This window comes from Propithecus coquereli, unplaced genomic scaffold (genome assembly GCF_000956105.1).
Source record: "Propithecus coquereli isolate 6110/MARCELLA unplaced genomic scaffold, Pcoq_1.0 Scaffold840, whole genome shotgun sequence".
Taxonomy (NCBI): domain Eukaryota; kingdom Metazoa; phylum Chordata; class Mammalia; order Primates; family Indriidae; genus Propithecus; species Propithecus coquereli.
The window spans coordinates 855,879-871,055 of NW_012154619.1; the positions used below are offsets into that span (position 1 = coordinate 855,879).

At 52.0% G+C, this 15,177-nt stretch overlaps 1 protein-coding gene across 4 annotated transcripts in view; it reads left to right on the top strand.

Annotated features, from left to right (window-relative positions):
• CUX1 (cut-like homeobox 1) overlaps positions 1-15,177 on the top strand; it is a 365,653-nt gene that overhangs the window by 282,002 nt on the left and 68,474 nt on the right. For 2 of the 4 annotated variants that reach the window (XM_012663953.1, XM_012663951.1), the window contains 4 exons: positions 310-498; positions 8,368-8,426; positions 11,629-11,677; positions 12,513-12,609. In XM_012663953.1, the coding sequence (XP_012519407.1) occupies positions 310-498; positions 8,368-8,426; positions 11,629-11,677; positions 12,513-12,609 (394 nt within the window). Of the gene's footprint in view, positions 1-309; positions 499-8,367; positions 8,427-11,628; positions 11,678-12,512; positions 12,610-13,624; positions 14,297-15,177 lie in introns of all 4 variants that reach the window. The other 2 variants (XM_012663952.1, XM_012663954.1) reach the window with 2 other exon arrangements.

The following is a 15,177-nucleotide window of genomic DNA, read 5'->3' on the forward strand; positions in this document are numbered from 1 at the left end:
ACCCCGCCCCAGCCACACTGGCCTGTGAGCCCTGTGAAGACTCACTGCTGTGTGCCTGGTGCGTGGTGGGCGCTCCTATTTGTCCAGAGAACAAATGCAGGTGGCAGCTACCACGTGGATGGGAAGGTGGCATGGGGGGTGGGGCAAAGGGCAAGTCGTGTCCAGGCAAAGGCACGAAGCGGCGTCCCGCCATGAGCTCACCATCCACACCCTGAAATCGGAGGTTTCTGCTTCAGCTGCCAGCACAGGCAACCCCGAGCACCTTCCCCAAAGCCAGTGCAGTTTTGTCATTTCTTTTCTCCTCCCCAGGAGCAGGCCATAGAGGTACTGACGCGCTCCAGCCTGGAAGTTGAGTTGGCCGCCAAAGAGCGGGAGATCGCCCAGCTGGTGGAGGACGTGCAGAGACTCCAGGCCAGCCTCACCAAGCTGCGGGAGAACTCGGCCAGCCAGATCTCCCAGCTCGAGCAGCAGCTGAGCGCCAAGAACAGCACGCTCAAAGTAAGGGCATCACCGGGGCCGGCGAGCCATCCCCGGGGAGGGAGGGAGGGAGGGACAGCGGGCAGCTGGACACGCGTGCACATGCCCACCTACACACCCTCCTCCTTCCTGGAACTAACAGCAGTCATGGCAACCTTGAGCTTCCCTTTGAGGTGGCTCAAAGCAGAGTCCTAAAGCCCGCGGCCAGGAGACTATTTGTGAACCCCGCCATCCTCTCTTGCGAAAACAGCATTTCCCTCACCGGGCCATTCCTTACATGCGGCACAGATGTCCCCTGACTGGGTGGAGGTCCCATCCCTGGCGTCTGCCCATGTCTGGTGCTCAGGCATAGTCTGCGCTTTCTCGTGTGGGGTTCAGGGGGCAGGGGGTGTCAAAGTCAGTGGCTGTCTCTGTAGACAGGCCTTTAGCCCAGTTCTGCTGGACGTCGCTGGCTTTCAGAGGATGCCCCCAGCGGGAGGACCTAGCCCACTAAAACTCTGGCTCTTCCTGTGCCTGAACTAAATGAAAGCCCAGAGGTCTGCTGAGGTCACATCTGAGCTCCTGAGCTAAGGGGACGTTCCCTTGTTCAAGCGCTTTTCTCTTGGTGGCCCAAAGCTCAGTGTCGCTTCAGGACAGGAAGCCACACACTCGCTCTCCCTCCCACAGGGATTTATTAGGCAGAAGCTAGGTCTTCTGGGCTTTGTAACAAATAAGTATCTCAAATGCAGAACTCTGAACTTTTTAATATATTAAAAAATGATCATTACACTTTAAAGCATTTGCACTCTATTGAAGCAAGTGTAATTAGAAGCGGGTTCTGGAACCCTAAATTCATACGTGGCAGAGCCAGGAGGGACTCTGGGAGGTGTCTTAGGCGGGACCAGCAGGGGTCTTTGCCCCCCACTCTGCCATGGGCCTCTCACTCTCGTCTACCCCTGTCCCCACCCGCTGTCCCCAGGCTGAGTGCGTGAATGAATGTGCAGCTGAAGTGGATTAGGGTTAGTTGTAAAAATTGAAAGAAAACTTTTTCTGATATAAAGTGATTCTAGAATGTAGTTAGGCTCATTTTGATTTTTTTTTTTTTTTTTTGATCGAGATTTTCTTCTCGACGCATGACCAAATTTAACCCAGAACTAAACTTCCAGCAAGTCTGTTGCTGACCCTGGCGGCTCCCACAACCCTCCCCTGCTAGTTTCTTCTCTGCGTCTTTGGGGTGCATTTCATCCACTTTCTGAGAAACTGGCCGGTTCCGGGTCCCTGTGAGGAGATGGCCCTGCCAACTTTGGGGACATGGTTGAAGCCTGCTCACATCTGTCACAGCCGGGCCGTTTATTTCTCCAGCGTGTCCTACTGCCTGATGAGTACCAGTACTCATTTTTTATTTCTAGATTAAATCTAATTTTCTCATGTTATAGCCATTTGTGACCCTAGCGGTGGCATTATGATTAGATAATTTGCCTTCCTCTCCTCTGTTGCCGTTAAAGGGCACGGCTCAGATACATCCTGCATGTGGCTACAAGAGAGGAAGGCTAGAGACCTCACATTTTTTATTATAGAGCAATTTCTTTTAAATCAGTTAAGGTTTTAATGTTTGCCTTCACAAAAAATGAAACACAGTTTCACAAATTAATGTTCTTTATCCGTATCTTGGGGGAATTCTTTAATACTGTGCAGTTAATGAAACAATTCGGCAATACTTCTTCCAAAATTATTGCTCCCCTATCTTCATCTGATCTAATAATCAAAACATATCCTCTAATAACAAGACTTCTCTGATTTTAATTATCTTAACCCCTTGTCGCCAGGAGTAGAGATGGCTCTGATACCAAGCCCACATGCAGAAGGCATCAGACGCCCCCAAATGAATGTGTCCTCTCTCGCCCCAAAGGAATAAAGCTAATTGAATGATATACCTTCTTAGGGCTTTTTATGTTTCCTAATGTGTATAATTTATAGTCTCAAATGTAAACTAAGCAGAAATACAACGATTAGGAAAATACTTTATGAATGAGACCTGGATGCTTTCGTGACAGGGAACCCTGGCCCCAAAGTGGTGGCTACTCAGACGCAACGAGGAGCAAGTTCAGACTCGCCCTACCGTACCATGGGCTTCTTCTGTCTTCCTTCTTCCTGTCCCCATCCCCTCCCTCCTCTTCTCTCCCATTTTTCCTTCTCGGGCCATGTTTTTCAGCTCTAGGGGACTCTGGGACACAGGGTGGCGACTTGAATTGGGTTGCTATTTGGGAGAGGAGGCTGCAGCTTCCAGCTCAGCTCTCAGCTTTTTAGAGTGGTGGGTGGTTTTGCCATGAGCATTTGACAATGTGTCCTTGATCTTTAAGACAAATGCCAGTGTGTTTGATGACAGTCACTTGGGGAGAGGGCGTCTCCCACAGGCAGAAGGCTTAATGAGCAGTCTTTAGCCTTGAGATTCTTGGTACTCTCTGTAACTGGATGTACTTGGGAACTAATTAATTGGTTTGCTTTCCCCAGCCCATGAACCTCTCCATCCCTCTGCCACTAAGGTTTTTTCCTTCCCTGAGACTGGACTGTCACTTCATGAGGATCCTGACACCTGCGTGTTGACCAGTCTCTCCTTGCCTGGCTTGTTCTTTTTCAGGCAGAGTTCACAGTAAACGCATCACTGTCCACATAGCGCGGTACATCCTCTAACCTTTAAATAGACATGGAAACAGACTTACACGTGGGAGATGTTGCTTCCTGCCTCATCTGACAAGTGCTCAAGCACAGTGCCACTTGTAAAGGATAATTCTGTATTCGTAATTAATGAAATAAGCCGACCGCCATGACAAGGCTGCTATTTTTGAGAACTAACTATTCTGTGGTCCTCTGTTGGAACACTTCAGTACAGAGGCAGTGTAATTAGACAGTCACCTGCATCATACTGTCCATAGCACGGGAAATAATGCTACCAGTAGCTTCAGTTTAAAACGGTATTTATAAGAAAGGCTAGCTAAAAGAATGCCAGTCCCACAGGGAGAAATTATGTTTTCTAAAGATGCTTTAAAGATCAGTACTTCCCACCGGGTGGGTGGGCTCATGCATTAGAATCACCCAGGGGTCTTCTTCCAAACTGCACGTTTCCCCACACCTCCCGAGGTTCTGATGGGTCCCCTCGAGCCACCGTGGGAGCATGCTGTGTCCCTTGGGGCGCTGGGGCGCTGCAGGACTGATGAGCACTTCCTTGGACTCATTCCATGCCTGTGATTCCAGACTGGGTAGACACGCTTCTAGACTCTGCCTCTGTCATGGTGAAGTCCCCTTGTCCTGCTGTGTCCCTGCCGATCACCTGTGCTGGGCCTGCCCCCATGCTGCTTCACTTGGCCTTTAAGGACATTATAAAGTGTCTGTAAAGAGTTCCTAAAGCTCTCATGTCCATTCCCCACGTGAGTGGGAAGGACAGCGGTCATTGTCTCTTGGAGGTCAGGCCCAGGGTGGTCCTGCCTGGGGCTGTAGAGGAGGCTCAGCCCCATCTGACACCGAGGCCGGTGCATGTCCCTCCAGGGCAGCCTGCTGCCACTGGGAGCCAGGAGGGGAGAGACACACCTCCACCTCCGGGACAGCATGAGCAAGTTCTGTCGTCAGAGCAGCGCCCAGCGGGTGAGACTCCCGTAGCATAGTGTTGTCCTGGTGGAGTCTTGAAAGCTCTGTGAGCACGGATTTGAGGAGGGGAGGGGGAGCGCAGTCCCAGAGTGGGAAGCAGAGGTAGATCCCTTGGCAGTAGTGGCGAGACCCTGGGGGGGGCCATCCTGCCAAAACCAAAACAGAGGGCCCTTTGCTGGAGGCCTCGGGTGCCTTCTGAGGGCTGAGGTGTCATCTGGCCGGAGTAGGAGGTCATAAATGGGTTTCTATGTAATCTCTAGTTATTTGGAGGAATCTAGGGTGAATCCTCTTGGAAAGACACACTTGCCCCCATCACTTGGTAAATAAATCCAGATATTTCAGGTGTAGATAGCCCCAGCTTCTAGCACACTTCACTGACTGTGACATGCAATATCCTAGTGGCCTAAATATGATCCAGGTCCCTCACAGCCTGTGGTGGCCCTGTTCCGGGAGGGATTGGCTCCTGTCTGCCCTGTGTCTGGGTCACACTGATCCCAGTTCCTGGAAATGGGAGGTGACCAGTGGCACATGTGCCATGCAGACATCCCTCCTTTTCTATGCTGACCCACACTGCGTCAGTCCTACAGCTCTTCCCGCCCTAACTTTCAGTCTGTTAGGTGCCAAGACCCTGAGTTTTGTGGCAAAGAGCAAGCCCAAGATGTGACCTTCACTGTCCCCCACCCTCTGGCCTTGGGGAGTCTCTCGTGGTCTTGCATTCTGAGCATCCCGAGAGGGCACGCACAGCAGCCCAGTGCTTTGACAGGTTCCGGGAAGATCCAAGCACCAGGGGTCTCTGGGCTCCTCCTCTAGGCCCAGCCTCAGTAGGTCTTAAATTTACATAGCAGCTGCCTCTCCCCGAGAAACTGTGGAGGTCAAGCGTTTGCATCTGGGGAGCGTCCTTGTACTTCCCATACACGCTGCCCAGGCCTGGACCCCAGGGATGCAGTATCAGCCAGGGGTCTGTGCCTCAGATCCTCTGGCCCCCTGGGCCAGGGGGTCCGGGTGAGGCCAGACATTCCCACACCAATGCCCCTAACCTGAGCTAGTGGGTCTTCAGCCATCACCACGGAGAGCCTGGCCCTGTTCCTGTGTCGTGAGTGCCACTCTGCCCCTCTAACAGTAAGACCACGTCTCCAAAAAAAAGAAAAAAAAAATAGGAACAGCCACAACAGCAATAACAAGCACCGTTTACGGGGTGCTGCCCCTAGCGCCCAGCTCTGTGCTAAGCAGTTAATGTGCAGCATCTCATTTAATCCTCTCGAAAGCACTGTAGCATATGTGCCATTATCTCCGTTTTATAGATGAAGAAACTGAGGCTTGGAGAAGTTAAGTCTTGTCCAGGGTTACCCTGCAAGGATGTGGCAGAGCCAGGATCCACTAGACCCCAGGGCCCAGGCTCACGGGTGTCCCTATCCTCTCTGAACTGCTATGGGCGGGCAGGGCGCCCTGAGGTCTGTCAGGGGCTGCATTGTAGAAACCTAGAGACTTTTTTTCTTTCCTTGGGCAGACACATCTATGATCTGTGTGTTGTGATCATTAAATCAGTGTATGAGACAGTAGGACTGAGCACAGGAGGAAGCGCGTGTCTTCAGAGAGGATGGGAGTCTAGAGCGCCTGTCGCCAGTTTCAGATTGAAATTCTTTGAAACTGGACTTTCTAGAACCTCGCAAGGAGTTTCTGATCCAAGAACCAAGCTGAGGACGTTTAGTCTTTTTTCCACGATAGGCATGTTCAGCCTCAGAGGCCCGTGTGCACTTCCATGTCACAAGATTTGCCGCCCCCTCCTGCCACTGCGGTTTTGAGATGTGGCGCTCACGGCAGGGTCATTTGCAAGGAGACTTCAGCAGGGCCCGGTTAAAGCACTCTGCAGGTCAGGTTGAATCTCCACCAGGCTCCGTCTGGCTCCTCTGTCCAAGACAAGAAATGTCGTCAGAAGTTTACGAAAGAGATCTTGGGTCCTCGATTAAACTGCCCCCAGGTAGACGACAGATATTTCACTGGAAGCTGTTTAGCTGTCAGTGAAAACTGTCGTATCCAACTAAAATACAGTCATGCGTTGCTTAATGACCAGGCTCTGTTCTGAGAAATGCGTCGTTAGGTGAATTCATCCTTGTGCGAACATCTTAGAGTATACGTGCACAAACCTAGATGGCATATATATTTTTTCTATATTTTTTCATATGGAAAACCAAATGTCCCAGCACCATTACTGAATATCAGTCATTTCCCCTACTTGATCTGCTATGCTAACATCAAGGGCCATTTATCAGGTCTCTGTATGTGCCCTGTCCATCATAATCTCCTAGGACCACTGTAATCTATGCGGCCTGTCGTTGACCGAAATGTCATCATCTGGTGAACAGCTGTACACAGATCTCCATCTTAAAGCCTTGTGATCAGGACCGGTCACAGGTCTTCAGAGAAGACCTGTAGCCATGCCCTTGGGGAGCTACAGTGGGACTTAGCAGGGATGAGAGTCCCAATATTGAGCAAGGGCCCAGAGGTGCTAACATCTGCACTGGTTCTTTGCTTTGTGTCACCCTCTGAGGTAATTGCTATAATTCCCATTTTACAGGTGAGAAGTTTGTTAACTTGCCCAAAGGCACCCAGCTCATAGGTGACAGACTTGGACTCCAGATTCAGGCCATCAGCCTTCTTGGCCTGTGCCACGCCAGGTTCTAGAGTCTTCCATGTGTTCCTCTCCCCACCCTTCTTCCTCCCAGCTTTCTCCCGTTCTGTGGATACGACCAAGTTCATGTGTGTTCTGGATCCAGCTCCAGTGAGTTCCACAGTCTGGCATGCGTTTTCCATCCCAGAAACACTGGGTAATCTTCTGCGAGGGAGGGCTGGCACATTGGTGCCTCCTGCTATTTGACTATGGGGAAGAGAATGAAATAATCACTTCCTCACAAGCACCTTCTGAGAATCTTTTGTAGGAAAATGAGTACCTACTACCCCATTCGATTATGACTGAGAAAACCATTATAGCATCTAAAGTTGGCAAGAGGTTTTAAAAAGGAACTAGGGCAGAGCAATTTTACACAATGGAAAATGCACACACAAGAAATTGCCAGCAAAGGCAACAGAAAAAGACGTGCTAAATGAATTTAGTTTACAGAACACCTGGAAGTCTTGAAACTGTGGGCAGATGGGGATTCAGATGGACATCTCCTCCCCAAACTCTAGGGTGTTCTCAGTTGGCTGTAAGCTCTGGTCCTGCTCGTGGCTGGTCAAGCAGCAGCTGTTACAAAAGGGCGCCGGGAAGCCCTGTGGATGGGAAGGTGCCTGCGATGCAGGAAGTGGCATTTGTTCACCTCGAGTTTGGAAACACACTAAATCGCCAGGGCCCTCCCCTGGGTCTTCCTGTTCTATATGGAGCTGCCTCATTTCCCTCAAGGAGCTCCCTTTGGAAAAGGTCAAAGCAAACTGGTCCAAAACCCTTCACAGAAGGAGGTGCCCCCTACCCACTACCCCAAACCCACGGCACTTCCCAGCATGAAGGCCCCATAGAGCTGTGGGCAGAAACGGCCACACAAACACCCAGACTTTTCTGGAGCACGTCAGAGCATCATCATAATTAGGAAACGGCCACTGCTCCCCGAGGAGCAGCGTGTGCCCAGGAGCCCCTGTGCCTGCTGTGGCCCCGTCGGTCAGCGCCCTCGCGGGGAGCAGCAGCTCTCGGGCAGGGCCCTCCCTGCAGGGCGCAGACAGGCTGTCAGGGGAACCAGGCAGCACCCATCTGAACAGGCCTCCATCCCGAAAATCCCAGCATCCGAGGTTCAGGAGGACAAATGCACGTTTCCTGAGGCCTGTGCGATGCCCTTGCTCAACAATGGGCTTGCGTCCCTGTTAGCAGGGGCCCCACCGAAGGTATGGACAGCCAGCTGTACGAGTCAGTCAGCCCAACGTACTTATGAAAACTACAGGCTGCTTTCAAACTCCAGGAGAGCTTCTCTTCCGTCTGCTGTTCTGCGGCATTCCATACCAAGTGGACTTTGCCTCGTCTCTTTTCCACCTCCGTAAAGCTTTCTCCTTCTGCTTTTATTAAGTCCTGTGTCATAACCTTGTGTTGCTTGTGTGCACACACGTGCACGCGCTCACACTGGCCAGGCCAGAGCAGGGAGGAGGAGAGGTGGCCCGACATTGCCAACTTCCACTTGCCGGAGCTGCCTTCCCCTCTCGGGGCTGGCTGTGTGTTCTGCAGCGAATGTAGTCAGTGAAGTCCTATTGTCAGACATGGCCACTAATAAAGTTCCTCTCTGTTTTCAGCAACTGGAAGAAAAACTCAAAGGCCAGGCTGACTATGAAGAGGTGAAGAAAGAGCTGAAGTAAGTATGGAGACGCCTGTGGCCCTCACAAGCTGGGGTTCATTAGGGCCATCTGCTACCAAATGCCACACTGGTGACAGGGCAGCCTCGGCCCCTTGCACTGAGTCTTGGCCGGGGCACGTAAATTCAGCCTGCGCTCTGCCGCTGCACGGCATCCCGGGCTATCCGACACTTGGGTGTTTGCACTCAGCCCTGTCCCTGAATTCTGTGGACGTTTTTATAAAACTTTCTGCATTTAAAGTATTCCAATATGCACAGAACCATTGCCTTTACAAAAATGATAAGATAGCTTGTTTTTCGGCCATAAACTCCCCAAACAGAAGCAGAGCAGAGGAGGGAGATGTTTTGTGATTGCAAGCGTGCACCTGGCCTCCTGTACCCCGGCCACCTCCTCCCACCCTCCGTTCCCCATGTGGGGGGCCACAGCTGAAAGCCTGTCCCACCTGCGGGGCTGACACTGACGTTCTCAGACTTAGAGGTTCCCTTCTCAGGCCCCAGCCCAGTCCCTCCCACCTCTGCCTCCTTCTCAAGCCTGATCCCTACCTGTCCCCAAGTCCATTGTGCTCCACGCTTGCAGACCTCCTCCCCCAGCCTGGAGCCCACAGTCAGCCCCTGCACACGTACACGGCTCCCCCTTGCATGGGGTCCCTCCTCTGGTCTTAAGCTCTATCTCCCCCACCCCACCCCTGTCTTTCCAGGTGAACCCTCCCCCCAGACCGAAGCTCCCCTCCTTCCTGCTGCTCCTGCTGTTCCTTCAGCCACTTTCTCTCTCGCTGATATTTTCAGTTTCTCCTTTTAAGACAAGCCGACTCCCACTGGCCACGTTGTTCTTTGTATTCTTAATTCCATTCCCTCTGGCCTGCTGACAAAGCTCCCTCCATGGCTTCTTTGAACTTCTTACTTTCTCATCCTCAGCCTCCTCTTGGCCACGACCTCCCCGGCCGGGGCGCTCTCAGTCGCTGCCCCCACTGCACTCTCTCCCCGAGCAGCCAGCCCGCTCCGGCCACAGCCTCTGCCAGCACCTCCACGGACGGACCCCAGCCCTCACTGGCAGTTCCAGCCTCTGCAGCTTATTTTTATCTGGTTGACCTTCTACACCTGCCTCCCCTCTCCCAGTCTTTCCCTCTTCTTCCCCCTTCAAAAAAAAAAGAAAGAAAGAAAAAGAAACAAGGCCTTCTCCTAGCCTTAAGCCAGAGAAACTCTACTGTGAAGGCCTTCGCCCAGCCCCTCCCTCCTGCCCTCGGGCTTGGTCATCATCCTCCATCCCCCTCTTCCTCCACCAAGCTCACCTCTTTCCCCAGGGATCCAGGGCGTCTGGGCTCTGGCCTACAACCGACCTACACCTGTCTGTTACCTCCTATCTGTCACCTGCTGTGCCTCAGGCTGGCCCTCACCGCTTCCCACAGGGCTACCTCGCCAGCCCCTTGCCCACGTTCCTGCCGGCCTGTCTGTTGCATCAGTACACAGCACCACCCCCCCACACAGACATCTGAAAGCTCCACTCAGGTGGCTTTTCTGCCAAAATGTGTTCCTGAAAGCCAGGTGTGGTGATATACACCTGAAGCCCCAGCTACTTACTTGGGAGGCCGAGGCAGGAGGATCGCTTGAGCCCAGGAGTTTGTGTCCAGCCCGGGCAATGCAGCGAGACACATTCTTAAAGAAGAATGTGTTCCTGGCTTCCCACTTCCCAGTGAACCAAGTGTCTTTTGGGACACACCCATGTCCCCTTCCCTGTCCCCGACAGGCTGTGCCGTATTAGGGTCCTTGCCCGCCACAGTGGTCTGTAAGCATCCCACTTCTGCAGGGCCTCTCAGATGCTTCCTCCTCACGAAACTGAGACCCCATCTCCAGCCCAAGGAGATCCCCCTGCCAAGGGTCCCCAGCAGGTTCTCTTTCTACAGACCATCTGGATGTTCGCCTGTGACCTGCCGTGGCCTGTCAGTTTCATGGGGCGAGTGTCAGGAATGGTTCTGCTCCTCCGGGGGCCAGGCATGTCCCTGGTCATTGGTGAAGATTTGTTGAATAAATGAGACACTTGTGTTTTTAGTATAAAAGGTATCAAACAAGGGGCAACAGTATAGTAGCAAACATCGTGAAGCCCACTAAGAAAAGACAAGTTTGTCCAGACGGCTCATCACATCTCTCCTGTCTGATGCGAAGGGGTCCAGACTCATGTCTTTACTTTCAACAGCACACAGTAATGTTACGTTTTACCCATGTTAGCTCCTCTTTGTTCCTATATTTGTTTATGTCGTGAGGACCCCTGCAGAGATGCAACCACAGAGTTCCTGAGCTTACCCAGCACAGCGACCTCCTGGGGCTCTGGGCCCTTTGCCTGTAATGGCATCTTTACGCATCATGGTGTCTTGATGACACTCCATGGAGCTCACAGGACAGAGGCTGAAGTCGTGGCTGCAGGAACGCAGGGAAAGTGCAGCTGGCATGGTGCAGCCAGCCCCTTCTGAGTCTTGCTTTTCTGTGCTCTGTTTTTAAAAGGAACACTTGCAGCTCCTGAGGGCCACATAGACTCACAGAAAGGAAGGAGCATCCATAGCAACAGGAACTTGAAAAACAGGAGTTCTGGGGATGCGGACTTGCTCAGCTCTTGGACTTGTTGAGATAGTCCAGAGACTCTAGTGATAGGGCGCGGCCCCTTTCGGTACCAAGGACTGAGAAATCATCTTGTCTCACCACACCCTGGTCTTTGCGCTCCTTCCCCGCCTGGAGCTGCAGAGAGGGTCTGCCCGGTGCGCTTTTGAGCCATCTACATGTGAGATGTCACTCCCTGCCCGGTTCCCCTGGTCCCTGGTGGGTACAAGTTACCAAGCCAGCACAGGGCCGATCAGTTGCTCTCTCTCTCTAGCTTCGTTGTTACAACTTTTTCGTTCCCTTTAAGCTTAACAAATACATTCCTTTTGCAACAATGTTATGTCTGTATTAAACTTTAAAATTATACTCTGAACAGACCTGGTGTGATTCCATATGGAATGATTTACATGCTGGGCAAGAAACTTTTGCCAGCCAACTGCTAGTTGAATAGTTATTCTAGAGACGTTATCAAATTATATTATTGCCAAGGAAGTTGTTAAAGTTGTCAGTTCCTCAGTTCCTGGAGAGCAGGAAATTGTGATGTTAATGCTTATTAAAGTGGCTGTTAGCAAAGGTATAAGCAGAAAGTAACCGCTCTGTCTTGCTCTTTCAGTATTCTGAAGTCCATGGAGTTTGCACCATCTGAGGGAGCTGGAACACAGGTACACGGTCTCACTTTGCTTTCTGCGTCAGCACTGCTGGTCGCCGTTGGTCCCTTGGGCAGGCGTGCTTCTCTGTCTCGATATCTATCTGAGGCCTCTCGTTTACAGCTGATGAGTTATTCGTCAAGAACATGTAACCAAGTTAAAGCAAATTATCTTTAAAAAGAGGCAAAAAGAGAAAAGTTAGCATTTTCCAAATTGGTAACTCCATTCAAGTGAAACTATTTCACTTGGGCAGATACTAAGAACATGGATAAAAAACAATTTCGGATCGTGTTAAGGAGTAGCCAGAAAAGGACTGGCTTAGGAACTTTACACACCACCTCAGTGGAAAAGCCACAGGGGCAGGATGACACAGGTGCAGGGTCATCTGGTGGCCAGCTAGAATTTCTGTCCCAAGTGGCATCTCACTCCTGACGCCCGGAAGGCAGCAGACGCCTCCGTGGCTGGCAGAAAGAGAGGGGTTACTGCTACAATCACTTCCTGACACGGGTCTGTGGCTCAGCAGCTGGTCCTCTTGCCAAATGAGACACAGGTTTCAACTGCTTGAGTTTGGGGATAGATTAGAGGGTAATTAACTGTCGAGAGAAGCAATGCAAGTCTGAGCAGAAGAAAGAGAAAAGACTTCAGCTGAAATTAATGCTTTTTAAAAGGCACATGAATACTATCCACGTGTGTGTCAAACATACATGGGGGAAATCTGCTGTCCCCGTCAGAGTTGGATGCAGAGCTGGGAGGGAAGGTGGGCAGAGGACAGGGCCTAGTGGCCCTGGGGAGCGGTGGGTGGCCGGCCCCACGATGGGCCCCGCAGTGAGCCCCACTCTGCCCCGTCTAGGACGCGGCCAAGCCCCTGGAGGTGCTGCTGCTGGAGAAGAACCGCTCGCTGCAGTCCGAGAACGCCGCGCTGCGCATCTCCAACAGCGACCTGAGCGGTAGGTTGGCCAGGCCTCGCGCGCGGTGCTTGGTTCGCTTCCAGGGGTCGAGGAAGAGGAAGGTGAACCGTGAGTCTGGGCTGACGCATGGCGGGAGCATCGCCGGTTGACGAGAACCTTGACTAACGAGTGTTGGGTCTCCTCCTCCTCACCACTCTCCCTCCCCTACCCTCCTGCTTAAAGCCGGACACCGAGATTCGCGAGCCGCAGAAAGTCTGCAGAGGTCAGTTAGGGGCAATGTGGCCGGAGATCCCAGGAGGGACAAACGGCGGAGACGTTGGCTTTTCTGATCTGTGTCTGGTTGTGCTGCACATAGGCCGGGGCAGATGCGAACTCGGCCTCTCTCTGATGGTGTTTCCAGGGGCTGCTTAGAGGGCTAGCCCCTGCCCCTCTGGGCTCAGTGGAGCTTTTCTTCCTTTGTCAGGTTTTCCTTGGGGACGCGTCCCCCATCCTTAGCCTTTCTTTGCTCATCCCAAAATGGTGGCGTCACTGACTGTGCTTCTGGTTTTGGCAGCTGGTAAACCGTTTAAAGGTGTCTCGGGCTTCGATGATATTGCATTCTTAAAATGTGCGCGCCTCCGATCGAGTGGACTCAGAGCAAGAGGTGTGAGCGAACCCATTGGTCCTAACATGTCAGTGTTTGCTGCTCCTCAGGCGGGCCCTTCTGGTAATAGCGCGAAGGCTAGAGGCCCGATGCCAGGCCTGCGACCTGTCGACTCTTCCCTGTGTGTGTTACCGGCTCCTTGCCACGTTAGGAGTTTGAATCTATGTCTAGGGGATTCTCCAGGCTGCAACGTACAAGAAAGGCGCAAACATGAATGCATGTTGCTTGTGTTGGGGGGCCTTGTTTGGCTGACTTACAAATTCAATCGAAAAACAAACCAACACACCTCATTGGCCCTTGTAAAATCTGCACTTTTTTTTTCCCTTTTGTGGAGCAAACTTTGCATTTTGGTCTTGGTTTTTTTTCCCTTTGGAATCCCCCATAATGCATTCTGTTTGCCCTTCCTTGTAGGGTCAGCCAGGAGAAAAGGGAAAGACCAGCCTGAGAGTCGGCGCCCTGGACCTTTGCCGGCCTCCCCTCCTCCTCAGTTGCCCCGCAACACGGGGGAGCAGGCTTCCAATACTAACGGTACACACCAGTTCTCACCAGCGGGGTTAAGTCAAGACTTTTTCAGCTCATCCCTGGCAAGCCCCAGCCTACCCCTGGCTTCTACAGGAAAATTTGCACTAAACTCTCTCCTCCAGCGACAGCTAATGCAGTCCTTCTACTCCAAGGCCATGCAGGAAGCAGGAAGCACAAGCATGATTTTTTCAACAGGTCCATACAGCACAAACTCCATATCTTCCCAAAGTCCATTACAACAAAGCCCAGATGTAAATGGCATGGCCCCGTCCCCCAGCCAGTCAGAAAGTGCTGGGAGCGTCTCCGAGGGCGAGGAGATGGACACTGCAGAAATCGCCCGGCAGGTCAAAGAGCAGCTGATCAAGCACAATATCGGACAGCGCATTTTCGGACATTACGTCTTGGGACTGTCTCAAGGGTCCGTGAGCGAGATTCTGGCCCGGCCCAAGCCATGGAATAAACTGACCGTTCGCGGCAAGGAGCCATTTCACAAGATGAAGCAGTTCCTCTCGGACGAGCAGAACATCCTGGCTCTCCGCAGCATCCAAGGCAGACAAAGAGGTGAGAGACTGGCGTGGGCTGGTGCCAGCACGTGAGCCCGTCACGGAGTTGTGTGTATCTATGTCTGTGTGTGTGCGTGTGATAAAACATCTGTACATCACATCAGGTAAAATTCTCTCTAGTCCTATCGTGTCCAGAGCTCAAGGGTGGACCGGCATGAGCTAAGGCTGTTAGATGTGGGAGATCTGGCCTTTGAAACACTCAGCACCTTCCATTTAGGAAACTCAGTGTTTTAATACCGTGTATCGAATTGGAGGGAATTATGTGACACACGACATGCCAGCATGTTTAGCGTCCATGGGTCCAGGTGGCCTTGGGTGCTGGCCTCCAGCTGGGAGGAGATCCCACACAGCCCCGTGGCAGCCATCAACTGGGCTCCATCCTCACACAGAGCTGGTGTTCCGGGGGGAGCATATCCCAGACACGTTCCCTCCTCTTCCCCCCACCCACAGAAGAGGGTGCGTCCTGTGGTCACCTTACCTACAATGTTTATGTTCCATCACTGATTTGTTTAGCATTATGAGCAAAACGGGCCTGGCTTGAGCAAACTACAGGCAAGTTTTATTCAAACACCCTACTCCACTCTCCATAAAAAGATAAAACATCAGTCACATTCATAATTTCAAGAATTCCTTCCCTCTTTAAGAACAGCGGATCAGTCTGCTAAATCAACGGGGATATAGAGAGGTCATTTTGGCAGACACATTTGAAACACCCTGAAATTTAGACTCAAATGGAGAAAGATGTTTTGAACAGCATCAATTTGCACCGGGAACACGGGGCGTTTCATGGTGATGTTAACCGAGATTGAATGTCTTCGGATGATTAATGGGAGCTGGGGGCTGGCGGGTGATTTGCTTCAAGGCAGTTCTCCCTCCCTC